Genomic DNA, 15,164 nt, shown 5'->3' with positions numbered 1-15,164 from the left:
TTTGTATTACCTCAAACTCATTGTATAGTACACTTACATAGTTTTATATGATTTTGTTTTAGCATATTTTTTTTAATTTACTTTTATCATGCTTATTTCACTACATGCTTAGTTTTATATAGTTTAATTGTACACGTAACAATTATTTTTTTTTATAGAATCAACTATTTTTTAAATCACACTATCTAACTTAGTAGCAGTATACTTAGTTTTATATGCTTTAGATTTTTGCATAAATCTTTATTTACTTTGTCCAATTATTAGTAATATCATATCTTTAAATTTGCAGATTGTCTATGTTTCAGAAAAGAGATTTACCTCACGCCCATCTTCTTTTATTCATGCATCCGGAATTAAAGCCACGAACTGTTGATGACATAGACAAGGTTATTAAGACATAGATTCTAGATAAGAAGGAAAATCCAAAATTGTATGTTGCTGTTGAGAAATATATGGTTCATGGTCCATGCGGTCATTTAAATAGTAAGAGCCAATGCATGATCAATGGTAAATGCTGAAAGTTTTTTTTCCGAAGCATTCAGAAATAGGACAATTATTGACGAAGCAGGCTTTCCAAGATATCAAAGAAGAGATAATGGGCGAACTGTATCAAAGAAATCTATTGAGGTTGACAACTCTTTCATACAATGCTGGTCTTTTTCTAAAATTTGGATGTCACATCAATGTTGAATATACTTGCCAAACTTCATCAATTAAATATTTGTTCAAATATATTCAAAAGGATAAGACAGGGTGACAGCTACATTTTATCAAAACCATGGATCTCAAATAGATGAAATACGTAATTGTTATGATTGTAGATATATATCAGCATGTGAAACTACATGGAGATTGTTTGGTTATCCTATTCAAATGAAGGAACTAGCAGTAATAAGATTGTCATTCCATCTTCCTGATGATATGCCAATTGTCTACAAAGATACTGATATAATTCAGTCGGTTGTTGAAATTTCTTTTTCAAGAAATCTATGTTGATTGGATGGTTCAAAGCAAATGAAGAGCATATTGATGCAAGAAATATGACTTATTCTGAGTTTTCAACAACGTTTGTTTGGAATGGAGAGTGTCATACGTGGACTCATAGAAAGCAAAGGTATGCCATAGGAAGGATATTTCATATACCACTAATGAATAAAGAAGATTACTATCTAAGGCCACTTTTAAACATTCAAAAGGGATGCACGAGTTTCAGTGATCTAAGAACAGTTGATAGTGTGGTTTATAACTCCTCCAAAGATGCATGCTATGCACTTGGACTGTTGCAGGATGACAGAAAATTCATTGATGCAACCTTTGAAGCAGGATCATGGCACTCTGCAACTTTTCTAAGGAGACTTTTTGTTGTTCTATTAACATCAAATAACATTAGTAGACCGGAATTTGTTTGGGAAAAGATTTGAAACTTTCTCTCTCATGACGTACTATATAAAAAAAAAAGATTACTGCAAATGGAAGGTAATTATAGTTTATTGTGAAATTTTTTTGCCACTGTAAAATTCAATTTAGGGTATAAATATAACAAAACATTGGATAAGGGATGTTAAAAGTGATTGGATATAAACAATAATATCCTTAGGTAGTGTTTGTTTTGAGGTACTGAGACATAGACTGAGATACTGAAACTCAATATCATGTTTATTGGTTTAGAGACTGGTACTAAAATTTCTGTCTCTGTCTCCAAAATTTCAGTATTTCAGTATCTCTAAGGACACAGGGGACTAAAATTTTTAGAGATGGATACTAAAACTTTAATAACATTTTATACCTAAAATACCCTCATTTCAATTAATTAATTCTAATTTTACCCTTTGTGCAAATTAAATTAGAGTTTCATTGTTGTTTCAATTTCTGTCTCCTATTTTGTACCAAACAGAATACTAAAATTTATGTCAATCTTTGTCTCTTAGCCTCTGTCTCCCAGTCTTAGTCTTTCTATTTCTGTCTCTCTACCAAACGCTACCTTAAAGGATTTGAAAATATATTTAAGTGCCCGACTTTCTCAAAACCTTGACATATCGATCCATCTAATTTGTCCCATTTTAAAAATTCTCGCACGTGTGTATTCGTATATCGACCATATCAGTACAACGTGTGTTTGATTTTTCATTGATTCTGCCCAAAAGCTAAAGATCTATTTATCTTTTTTCAACAAGAAAAAAAAAAAAAAAAAAACAGAAATCCAGCCTTTCTCTCTGGCTCAAAGCCCTATCGCAAATCTTTTTCCATTGCATTACCCAAGAGTAATACACAGCCACCATCCCCTTCAAGCTCTTCGCCGACCTCTTCTCCTCGGGTAGAGGGAGTTGTCGCCGCCGGTGGGGACAGGACGTGAGTGTCGTCGTCGCCTGTGGAAGGTCTGTTCGGCCCTAATCTCATCATTCATCTTCTCCTCGCCGTCTTTGCGTTGAGCTCGTGGCGCCGCCGTCGCAAAGGGTTCGTCTTCTCCTTTTCTCCTCTCAGGGTTCCTCTCCTCTTCGATCTCTCTCTGTCCGAGCTCATTGTCCCTCTTCGAGCTCTCCTTCAACCGTGTCGTCTTCTCCTAAAACCGTGTCGTCTTCTTCTTCTGCCTTTGGTCTTCTTCTTTCTCGTTCGCCGTCGTCATCCTTTGGTTTCATCGTCTCCGTCTCGCCGACTTGCCGTCACAGGTGTGGGCTTTCCATTCGCCTCTGCTCGTGCTTCTTGCCTCTGGGTCACAAGGTTAGTACCATTTGCCTCTGCTCGTGCTTCTTCTAGAGGAATTTCGGGTTGTCGTGTCTGATTTTGCAATTGATTGTATTGCAGATTTTGTTTTTCACTGGACCAGAACAAGCAGTAGCCCTTGTTTCTCTTCTTTCCAGAGAGTTCCAACGCAGTTCCATTACGCCGGCGCCGCCTGTAGCAGCGTCCTCCATCCGCCACTGCAACACCCCTGTCCCCTTTCTTTTTGTCCTGTTCTAGTTCTCTGCTTCCAGGTTTTTGTCCATTTTCCTTTTTATTTTTATTAAGTTTGATTAATTTTGGTTAATTAGTTGATTTTGGTTAATCAGCTTAGTTAGATTAGTTGCTGTTAGTTGATTATAGGTGGTTACGTTAGGATGATTTTCTTTAGATTGTTAGGTTTTGATTGTTGCTGAGCTAGTTTGCTGTTTATGATGGAATTGCTGTTTTGATGAGAAACTCGGCTGAGATGGTCTGAACATTGTTTTGATGATTTTCATACTTAATCTGCGTTGATTGTGATTGTGTTTTTATATTTAGGAACAAGATATGATTTTGTTATTGCTATTCATTCATCTTATGTTTCCCATCCTATGTTCTAATTAACATCATGCGTTGGTAATTCCTCAGAGAGCTTCTTGTGCTCAGATTTTGTTTCAATTTCTAATTAATGGGATCAATAGTATTTACACTTGCTGCCCTGATCCAACAATTGAGAAATTGGAGTGGACAAGAATTGTATGTGGCAGCACAAATCTGAATCCTTTTATTCGCAGTTGTGCTGTCATGTTAGCTTGAAAGGTTGAATTTGCTTCAAGATTCTGATGCTCTTTGATCATTTTTTCTAGTGAAACTAATGTAAGGAAGTATAATAATTGCTTTAAAAGCCAAAGAATCAGATAATAAGATTCAACCTTCTAATTCTAAACCTACCTGCCTTTTGTTTTATATTTTCTGTCCCATTTTCTGTACCTGAACCTGTCTCAGGGCTAAGAGAATTGTGTAAATATGGTTGTACTGTCTAGTTACCTCTAGTGTGACTGTGAGACCATTTTTTATATCTTTTATACCTTATAAAAAGAATGGGAAGCATTAAGGGGTGTTTCAATTTCTAATTTCTTGTGTGTAACCTTTATCATGTTTCAATCCATTTTAGTTTCTGGGTACTCAACATGCTATTGTAAAGATTGTAGTATGTTTCTTTGGCTGCTGCTAATACTTAATAGCATTGGCTGCTGTTTCTTTGGATTTATAAAGAACCAAATTCTAGTTGTAATGAATCTATACACTTTAAAATGACTTTAGTATTAATTTTACTTTTAAAAAAGTTATGGTTTGAAAATTGAATTTCTAAAAACTGGTTTTAAAAGTGGAGTTTTTGTTAAAAAATCTGGTTTGAAAATTGGATTTTTAAAATCTAGTTTTAAAACGGGATTTTTGGTTGAAAAAATTGGTTTTAAAACTGGATTTTCAAAAACTGGATTTTTGGTTAAAAAAATATGGTTTTAAAACTGGATTTTCAAAAAAAAAGCCAGATTTTAGATTTGGATATTAAAAAACCGGATTTAAACCGGTTTGTAAATAAAACCGGATTTAAATTCTAAAACCGGTTTAAAACTGGTTTTTGTTTTTTCAAACCGGTTTCTCTCTTCAATCCAGTTCTGCTTTGGTTTCATGAACCACAAAACTGGTTCTGAAGTGGATTCAGTTTGGATTTTTAAAAATCCAAACCATGCCCACCCCTTAATACTGATTCTGAGTTGCTGGGTTTACTGATTCTGATTTTGTTAATAATAATAATAGCAGTGCTTATGTTATGTTTTTTTGAGACAGGGGATAACGTGAAAAATATATAAAACATTGAGCAGAGTGTCAGTGACCTCAACTACCAGCCATGGCAATAAGCTTCCATCCCCTCACTCTACCTTCAGCTATACCGGTAACTTTTCCTAAACCCATATTCGTTTCTCTTCCTCCTTCCTCCCCCCCCCAACCCAAAAAAAAAAAAGAAATTGTATCCAATTACTCAGTAGCTAAAATCACTTTCTTTTCTTTCCATTAAATTCTTTATTTTTATGAAGCTGTTACTTCAAAATCAAATCATCACTAGATTCAATTTTGCAGAAGATAGAGCTAAGAGCCGCAAATTCATGGAGCCCTAGCCTGACAGTTAGCTCACAGGTACAAGAAATAAAAATAGAAAATAATCTCGAGTTATTTTCTGGAGTGTCACTGACACTGAGCTTATTTATTTATTTAATTATTTGTGTCTTTGCAAGATGATGTCCCAAATGCGAAAGGATAGTCGGGGACGACGGATATGGCGGCGAAGGAGATTGGTATCTTTTCTTCATTGCGATCCTCACTTATGGAATTGTTTATTCTTTTCTTTTTATGCTTTCACCTTAACTATTTGTCAAAATTCCCAAACAGCTGAAAAATAGTATGGTTTTGGCACTTTTCTATGTATTTGTGGAACAACATAAATGACATGACACACCATCAGAAGCAAAAGTGTTTGTTTTGTTCTGCTTGTTGTTTTCCACTTTGGAAAAAGTTCGCTGGGATTATAACGTCATGTTTAGGGTGTAAAATTGCATTGTTTTGGTAAAGATGTAAATGCTCATTGTGGGAATATTGTTGAGCTAAAATGGTTTTGTTGTGAAGTGTTTTAATTTCTTTTTGCTTCAAGGGTTATGGTTGCAGGTTGGGATAGGTGTATGTTGCTGGTTATCTCGAGCATAAGCCTAAACTGGGGTGTGTTGCTTTAGAGGTAACCTTGTAAATGAGGAAAGGAAGGGTTTTGGTTGAAGGACTCTATACTATATTCGTTTGAAAGGGGATGGAGGTTAAAATATCTCACTATCATAGATGGATTTATAAAGATTGTGCTATTTGAAGATGTACTTGAAAAGTGAAACGGAATTAAAAATATGAAATTTTAGTCATGCATGTGATCGTTGCGCGGCCTTGTAAGCAAATGTTATGAATTTTATTAAGGTGTCTGTTGTTATCAAAGAACATAACGATTTGCAAATGATAGCTTCTTTTGTATCTTGGTTGCACACTTGCACTCTCCTGAAATAGATAATCGTTTTTTGCTGAATCTTGATGCATGTAACCATTGTGCGCATGATCAAGTCGACATGCTATTGGTAGTTTGGTACTTATTCTTGTAATGTCATACGCAATTCAGCTGAATGCTTAACCAAAAAAAGTTGTATGTTTTACTGCAGACTAAAAAGGATGAATACTTGCCGTTCAAGATGGAGCGGGTACCTTTCCTGGAGGAGCAAGTTCGGATTATAAAGGAGCAGGGAAAACTGTTGACATTGGATATATACAAGTTGTTGTTATCAGAGGACAATCAGTTTGATTTTGTGAATGAGATAGCAGCTGAGGCAAATGAATATGTTGAGAACAATGTAGATGAGTATGGAGGTGAGAAGAAGGCCATTCTTCATGTTCTGAGCAACAGAATGAACGATATGGGGTTTCCCCGACCAGATGCATATGCCGAGTCTGATCCCTTCAAGCCCGGGCCTGATTATTTGAAACAGGAGTTCACATGAGTTCAAATCAAATGTTATGCCGGTATCTTAAAGTAGGGTTGAAAAATCAATTATTTGCTTCACTTGCATAGTTGATGTCAGTCTATGTTGGCTTTAGTTATTTGTATGTATACAATTAAAAGCTATCTTGAAAATATATTTAAAAAAGAATGACTGTATTTTGCAATTACACCATTGTACTATATTTTACTTTTTCCGAAATCGTTAACGAACGATTTACTACTGAATATTAGTAAATCGTTGTGGAAAGGAACGGTTTACCATAAAAGCAAAATCATAAGTCGTCTCAATGGTATAGCATGTGAGAAGTGACCTATATAATTCGTTCGAGCTTAGAACGATTTAGTAAATCATACACGTCTATATAAGTGGTCGTGAGACGAGGATTTAGTGTACTTGTAGGTGGACAAATCGTTTTATGCTGAAATGATTTAGTAAGCTTGGCTCCTTTGTAATAAATTGGTTTGAGCCACACACTGCGTAAAGGAGAGCAAACACCGAAAAAGTACTTGTGATGGATACAGATCGTTACTAATTCGGCTCTGCTAGGTAGATAACGAAGAATATGAACCACGTGAACAATTGGTTGGAAATTTGTCTCAATAAAGTAAAAAAAAAATATACTCTACCCAAATTACCCAACCAAAAAATCTCATTCAATAATTCAAAAATTTTAACCATTCATTATATCCTAATTTATTAATACACCAGCTTTTTCCCAAATTTTCTGTCGTCGCTACTGTCGCTTGGTCTCCAACCATCTCCCATCGTCGTAATCGGGATCCTCCTCACTGCCGCTGGTTCGTCAACAAAGACCATTATCGGCGTTGCTCTCCTCCAGACCGGAAACAAACGGCGCTGCCGGGCTTCTCCTCGCCGTCGCTCACCCCTAGTGAAAATAACCATCCACTTAAGGATAAAAATAATCATCCGCATACTAATGAATTGAATATCTAACATATTTTAATTGTATATAATTAAACTCAATCCAATCAATTAACCATCCACATAAGAATTAAAATAAATGTCCGCATATCTACTAAAATGACAATCCTGAACTAGCCATAATTGAATACCAGAACTTAAACTCAGGAAAATGGCAAACGAAGGAACGAAACTCATCGAAATCCCTGGTGGGGAGAGTGGCACGGTTGTAGAGTTCCTGAATTTCGGAACTCAACACATACATTAACAATGTTAACGTCCGTACCATATGTATCATGAGTGACACATGAAGATAGTGCAAAAGATCCTCCTTTTCCATATAAACATTCCACATCGGCTTTCCAACAATTTTCTTGGCTCAATCAATTTCCTATTCACGAGCCTTTGGCAGCAACTCCTCCTAACGGATCGTGAATGGCAGTAGTTCAGGGCTCATGAACAACAATGGCGGTGGCATTGTGGTCGTGTACAACATCGGCAGCGGGAGAACATGGTCGCGACATTCTAATTTTTTAAATTTTAAAATTTAAAATTAAATAATTAATTAATGATCTAATTTTTAATTTTAATTTTACTTTTCTTTTGTAATCCATTGTTCACATTGTTCATAATTATCATTGTTTTTTTATACTTTCTCATTTTTATATAAATGGTTAAAATCAATTTCTTATATATTAAAAACTGATGTTTTTATATAAACCAATTTAAATTGGTTTTAAAAATTAAAACGGGTTTTAAATTTTTTTAAACTAATTTAATCTAATGCACCGTATCATAAAATAGTTTAAAATTAATTTACTTTGTAGAAAAATAATTTGGTGCAATTTTTACAACAACATCAACAAAGTCTTATCTTATTAGAAGGGGTGGACTATATGGATCAAACAACGCCATTAAACTTTATCTCAACATTTTCATTTCTGTCACACTTAACTTATGTTTGTGCTCTCTTTTGGCGGCCTAATATTCTATACCATAAAGCATAGGCAGTCTGATAGCATTGCGATATAATTTAGTTAAATTTAATGCAATTTTTAAATTATTTAAAATTGTTTAGTGCAGCTTGAGTTCAAATTATGAAAAAAAAGCTCAACCATGAACATCCTAACTAAAAATTTCAATCAGAAATCAATCTCTCTTTATTTCATTAATTATGGTTATCATTGACTGACAATGTCATGCATATGGAAAACAAAATGCATGAAGAGTACTACTAGACTAGAAACACATTAGAGAATTGACAACAGGAGAGAGACTAACGAAATGCACCCTTGAGAACTACTTGAGTTTTTAATATTTTCAACAAATCAAGGTTGGGTTTGTGTAGCTTCAACTTGATTTGCCATCTTTTCTTGATCATGGATCCTTTCAATCTTCAGGTCAATTTCCTTTAGAGTTTGATCAATTAAACGTGAGAGATCACAAAGATCAATCAAGCTAGCATTACCAGTGACCTCACCAGAGCTCAGACACTGAAACATTAGATGGCTCATCTCTTTCTGCCTATTTTCATCCTTTTGTTTCTTTAGCTGGTCTTCGGCCTTTTGGATTCTTTTCCTTAACAAACTTTCTTGGGTTAACATTCTCTTGTTTTGTTCCAATTTGGGAATTTCCTTAAACTTGGAGATCACTTGTTTGGCCTTCTGAGGTGATGGCCAAACCTCTGGCTGAGGTTCATTTGGAGGGTAGATTATAGCACAAGATTGAACCCCACAGAGGGTGCTAATCTCATCAATCTTTTTTATCAAACTAGTTTTCCTTGCCCTAAACGTTGCCCTTCTCTTGGAGTTGTTTGCTATGTATTCAAGCTTTGACTTCTTTCTAGCCATGGTGATATGATTGGGTAATATGATTTGGTTATGGCTTTCTCTTTGTCCCAATTGTGCTCTTTATATAGGATAACTTTTGTTTAAGATATGTATCAAAATTAAATGAATATTTTTCAGTTAATTGAATCTGGTTTAATTTTATTATAAATGTATAGATGTTTCTTAAATAACTTGCCATTTGTGTAATATAGAAAATCCGAAAGTTTTAATGTATTAATTTGTAGCAAGTTTTGTGTCCAGACTTGTTGGAATTGTTTAATTTTACTAATTCAAAAATGTACCGGAGACATAGAAAATTTGTCTCAAAAAGAATCCAAATAAATTTAAGGATAATTTACATGAATAAAATAATGAGATTTAAAATTATAAAGATGTCTTAAATACAATTTAATTATATGTCTGTCCGATTTATATATTATTTATATATTTATGTAAATCGAATAAATTTAACTCGATTTACATTAAATACATGTAAATCTGATTTGATTTAATTGGTATAGTGCTATATAATATATATCTGGATTTACTACTTATACATATTATTGATATTTTTTTTACTAGATTATTGATATTTAATTATTTATTTATTTTTCATTAACTTTAAAATATAAATGTCAATAAAAAAATAACTCCTATTTGAATTCAAATAAAATATCAAAAAAATAAAACAAATAGAAATAGAAATTTTAATTTTGTATTTTAGTTCAAATTCTAAAAAATCTATACTTTTTACAAACTTATGAATTTAAAACGGAACAATAAACAATTTCTAAAAATTCATTAAAATTCCACCTTTGACTCATTAGCATCTAAAAAATCATAATGACACTTTTGATGTTAAAAAGTTAATATAAAGTATAGTCTTCTAAGGTGACATAGGAGTTACAACTTAAAATTTTTGTTAGAGTCAGAAGTAATGCATAACATCATCAAAGCGTTTGCAAAATTAAGTTAATATAAAATTCAGGGTATTTTCTTATTAACATTTATGTTTTAAAGTCAATAATCTGTACGAGTAGTAAATCAAATTAAGTTGATTTGACATACTATATCTATATTGTACAGTAATAAATCAAATTAGATTGATTCAATTTACATGTATATATTGTACTAATAATAAGTTGATTTAATTTATATAGAGATATAAATCAGACAAATATGTAACCGAATTATGTTTTGGATAACTGTGTAATTTTGAGTGTCATTCATTCATTTTATTCATGTAAATTATCCTAAATTTAAATTATTTTGTATTATTTAATTATCGTTTATCTTAGTTTGTATTTATTAATTAATAATATATTTATTAATAATTAATGAGAATAATTATGTAATATTAAATGTAATAAATGTATAATTAATTAATTATAAATGTTAAGTATATAAATTATAGATATTAAGTTAATAAAATAATTTTGAGTTATTATTATCTTTCTAACATTATTAGTCTAACTTTTATTTTAGAGTTTAATTTTGATGAGATGCTAGGTGATATAATTAAATTCATGTTTTCAAATAATTTTTTAAATAGTAACTTAAAAAATAAATTACTTTTGATGATATGTCAATATATAAAATTATGGATATTAAGTTAAGTAAATTAAGTTTTTTCTATTATCTCCTTAGTATTATCATTTTTAATTTTGTTATAGAATTCAATTTTGATATATAATAGATGATTTAATTAATTCATGTTTTCAAAATGATTTTTTAAATCATAAATTTAAAAAAAAATTACTTTTGATAATATGATAATATATTAAATATGGATATAAAGTTAACTAAAACAATTTTAAGTTATTAATTATCTCCGTAGCATTACCATTCTTAATTTTGGTATAAAATTTAATTTTGATGAATAATAAGTAATCCAATTAAATTCATATTATCTGATGATTTTTTAAATGATAACTTTAAAAGTGAATTACTTTTGATGATATTCCAATATATAAAATTATGGATATTAAGTTAAATAAAGTAATTTTGGATTATTAATTACCTCCCTATCTAGCATTGGCATTTTCATTTTAGAGTTTAATTTTAATTAGATAATAGGTGATCCAATTAAATTTATATTTTCAGATGATTTTTTAAGTAGTAATTTAAAAAATGAATTACTTTTGATGATATAATAATATATAAAATTTTGGATATAATATAAGTTAATAAATAAAGTAATGTTAAGTAATTATCTCTCTAACATTATTATTTTTAATTTTATTTGAGTTTAATTTTGATGAGTTAATACGTGATTCAATTAAATTCATATTTTAGATTTTTTTTAGATAGTAATAACTTTAAAAGTGAATTATTTGTGATGATATGATAATATATGATTAAATAAAATATTATTTATATACTAAAATTAATTATTAAAATCAATCACTTTGTATTTTGTATATATATATATATATATATATGTTATTTTTTAATATATTTTCAATGTATATTTTATATTTTAAAGTATATTTTGTATTAATAGTTATTTTTAGTGACTAATTTTAATATATATTTAATATAATTGATAATTAAATATCTATGTAAAATTCTTTATATTATCCATGTATAAAAATTAAATTCTTCATTTTAATAACAGTTATTATGTAGCTTTCCCTAACTTTAGGTTAAAGTGAGATGATACGTGTTTACCCAAATAATTAAGCTATTGAATTTAAGTTAGATCGATGGAAGTATTGGGAAACCTTTTAGCCCTGTTATGAACCAGCCATGTTCGAATCGAATTACTTGGTATTCGATAAGAGTGGAATATGAATAGTTCGAGGGAAAAATCCTACGTAGCTATCATGTGGTGTGTTGTAAAATGTATTTTTAAGATTTTTTTGGTTTTAAATCAAGTCGAATCTGTAATAGGAGATGATGGGTTCTAAACTTTTAGGATGAGTTAGAGTGGATATGAAATTTTTATTGGAGAAGGCTACTATTCTAATGGGTGTTGGAATTAGTTAACCAACTTCATGGGGTTCTATAATTTGTCAGGTTAACAAATGAGAGGGAAGACAGAATAGTATGAAAATTTGATAGATTAGGAGTTTATTCTACTAACTCATTTGTATAGATTTTGCAAGCTGAGACTCTCCCAAAGAACATTACGAGTTATAGTTTCACTAGATCTATATGGAGAGGACTAGTACCACCAAGAGTTGAGCTATTCACCTGATTTGTGTTAGTTGGTAGGGTCAATACTAAGGAAAGGTTGACTAGATTGGGCATTATTGATCACAGAGATATGTTTTGTGTTTTATGTAAAAAAGAAATTGAGAATGATTTTCACTTATTCACTGGCTTCGAGTTCACGTGGCAGGTGTGGTGTGTTTAGTTATACGCCTATAATAAACTTTGGTCTATTCCAGGAACAATTAAGCAACACTTTGAGAGTTAGATAGGAGCTCCTATAAGAAAAGACGAACGTAACAGGTGGCTAATTGGCTTTTTTGCTATCATTTGAAATATGTGACTGGAAAGGAATGCAAGAATTTTCAGGGATCAAGAAGCAGGCGTTGTGGAAGTTATTACCAAGTCGATTAGGAGCTACAAAGAGTGAGTTGACTTTGTTCTGTCTAGTTGTTGATGGCAATACCGGAGATAACTACAGTTTATTTTTTTAGTGTTTGTATTGTAGTTCTGAACATTCTAAGTGCTCCACCTTGTTGTGTTGAGTTTTTTGTTTCAAAAAAAATTCTAGAAAAAATGTATATTTTGTCCCAAATATTTGGGTTAGGTTTTTATTTTGGCTTTTTAATTGTTCCATTTTAGTCCACAATATTAAAATCATTTCAGTAATTTTATCCTATTTTGAACGATGGATGACATTTTAATTTTATCCTAAAGTTTAAGGTATAACTCAAATTTATTCAAATTTGCTCAATACCTATAATGGATAGAGTCCTATGTAACAATAACATCAAGAAATTTGAAGAAAGCATCACAAAATTAAACAAGAAAATAGAGATATCACTTTTAACATGAAACTAAAAAGCATTAAATTTCAACCTATGTCTTCGTTTGGTCGTGGTGCTCGAAGTTTCCAACCCACTAATCACAGCTTCTTCCTTGAGTTTAGCATCTTGGAATCTTCCCTTTGTTTGCTAAGCCGCAGCTTCTTTCAATCTACCACCATCTTTGAGTCGTGGTCGTTGCCCAGCCTCCATCTCTGTTGCGCTTCTGCATTTAGATTGCTCAAAAGTCAGAACGAAGATTTAGGATTCTGCTAGTGTTACTTTGATTTATTTCTTTGTTTTTTTTTCTGAATTTTTAGTTTTTGGTTCTTTTTTCTTTGATTTAGGATTCCTTTACCGTTAGTGCTACTCAAATTGAATTGTTGAATGCATAGTTATCAAATTCGACTCGATCGGATATCCGGTCACTTGGTCGGACCGAACTACTTGTTGGACCGTTCATGCATCCGATAAGAATCGGTTTGATCCAGACGAGTTTCAGTGAAATTAGTGACCTGGCCGGTTTATATGACTCGACTGGGTCATGCTTAACTTTTTAAAAATATAATAACGGTTTCAAACCAGGAGCCACGACCCACCCGCCTTCAAGCCTCAACATCTCTGTTCTCTGGGGTCTCTTTCTCGCCACTCTCTACCTCAAGCTCTCTCGTCTCTCTCATGCCACTCTTGTCCTCAGTGTCTCACTTCTCTCTTGGTCTGGAACTCACCATTTCAGACTCAAGCTCGTCGTGCTTTGTGTTTTCACCATCTCAAGCTCGGTCGCCGCCTTCTTACGTTTGCTTCGCCGGCACCAAAACCAGACGGAACCAGCCTCTAGTCCCTTGGGTAGTGGTCATTGTCGTCTTCTTGCTTTGGCTGTCAGTTCAGTTGGTCAGCTTTCTTCACCATCACCGTCTCCCACCCAATCGCGCCTTTCCCGCGATCGTCGTTGCCGCAACAGAAGCAGCAGGTCCCGGGCTAGTTGTCATCGCTTTCTGTCTCGTCACCGTCTCGCACGCCTTCCCTGCGCTCGTCGTCACTAGCCGCAGGTCCCAGTGGTCTGGTTTTCATTCGTCTTCTTGCTTCGAGCCTCGGCTTCAGCTTCCCCCTCACGGTCAACTTCTTTCACGCCAATCCAATTTGGTGAGTTTCAACAAATTTTTCCTTTCTTTCTATTTCAATTTTGTTGCTGTAATTCATCACTGCACTTTGATTTTGTTGTTGAAAGTTAAATGTGTTGCTGAAATTTGTTAATGCTTATCACTGAACCTTGAATTTGTTACTCTCTTGCTGAAATAATCACTTAACTTAAATTTGTTCATTGCTGAATGAATTTGTCACTGTATCGACGTTGAGTTTGTTGCTGTCTTGATGATGTCCCAGAACAAAATATGTTTTTTAAGTTTTTTTAATAATTACTAAATAGTCTTTATTTAATTTTAACTATAAATTAATATATAAATTAAATAATATATAAATTAATCCATTATATATATATATATATATATATATATATATATATTATTTAATTATAAAATTTATTCTCTGTTTTATAAATTATTATTTTATTATTCATCTATCATGTTTATTACCAATTAAAAACAAAAACAATAACAATCTTCCATTAATCGTCATAAATATTTTGGCAATCCAAATCAATTGGTTTTTTATCCTTGATCCATTATATCCGTAAATGCTAGTGAAATCGTGTTTCTTGGTAATTCAATTGATTAAATGTTGGACGATAGTATGGGTTTTTCCAGAATTCAATCGATTGGAAGTGTTACACAATCGATTGAATTTTGCAGGGCAATATGGGTTCTCAAAATTTAATCAATTGGAATTATTATACAATCGATTGAACTACGCTTAGAATGTGAGTTTTTTCTTATTTAATTGATTGTTCGTGTTCCCAATCGATTGAAGTCTTCAAAGTAATATTGGTTTTCACAATTCAATCGATTGGTTGTGTTACCCAATCGATTGAATTGTGCACTATGATATATGTTACGCTATTCTAAATTTTCCTCCTCGTGTTTATAAATTATTATTTTGTTACATCTATCTTATTTTTAAAATTCTATCTTCAATTTTCAAGTTTTTATTTTAATTTAGATACTCTAATTTTATCTTTTTTAATATTA

The 15,164-nt window shown here is 32.1% G+C and overlaps 1 protein-coding gene and 1 pseudogene across 1 annotated transcript; one reads left to right on the top strand and one right to left on the bottom strand.

Annotated features, from left to right (window-relative positions):
- The first annotated feature begins 2,168 nt into the window (after positions 1–2,168).
- PTAC7 (plastid transcriptionally active7) lies at positions 2,169–6,456 on the top strand. The gene is made up of 6 exons (XM_016315649.3): positions 2,169–2,718; positions 2,803–2,972; positions 4,552–4,657; positions 4,843–4,899; positions 4,998–5,057; positions 5,955–6,456. The coding sequence occupies exons 3-6, from the start codon at positions 4,613–4,615 to the stop codon at positions 6,288–6,290; spliced, it is 498 nt and encodes a 165-aa protein (XP_016171135.1). The 5' UTR covers positions 2,169–2,718; positions 2,803–2,972; positions 4,552–4,612; the 3' UTR covers positions 6,291–6,456.
- A 2,005-nt stretch (positions 6,457–8,461) lies between these two features.
- LOC110265733 (agamous-like MADS-box protein AGL80 pseudogene) lies at positions 8,462–9,072 on the bottom strand (annotated as a pseudogene).
- Between the last annotated feature and the right edge of the window lie 6,092 nt (positions 9,073–15,164).

This window comes from Arachis ipaensis, chromosome B8 (assembly GCF_059453495.1).
Source record: "Arachis ipaensis isolate K30076 ecotype BB chromosome B8, ASM5945349v1, whole genome shotgun sequence".
In the NCBI taxonomy this organism is placed as follows: domain Eukaryota; kingdom Viridiplantae; phylum Streptophyta; class Magnoliopsida; order Fabales; family Fabaceae; genus Arachis; species Arachis ipaensis.
This window is presented reverse-complemented; position numbering and strand designations above follow the sequence as displayed.

Coding starts and splice junctions, on each gene's coding strand:
- PTAC7 (XM_016315649.3), top strand. CDS start 4,613: ATGGCAATAAGCTTCCATCCCCTCACTCTACCTTCAGCTATACCG. Junction 4,900..4,997: donor GCCTGACAGTTAGCTCACAG/GTACAAGAAATA, acceptor TGTCTTTGCAAG/ATGATGTCCCAAATGCGAAA. Junction 5,058..5,954: donor TATGGCGGCGAAGGAGATTG/GTATCTTTTCTT, acceptor GTTTTACTGCAG/ACTAAAAAGGATGAATACTT.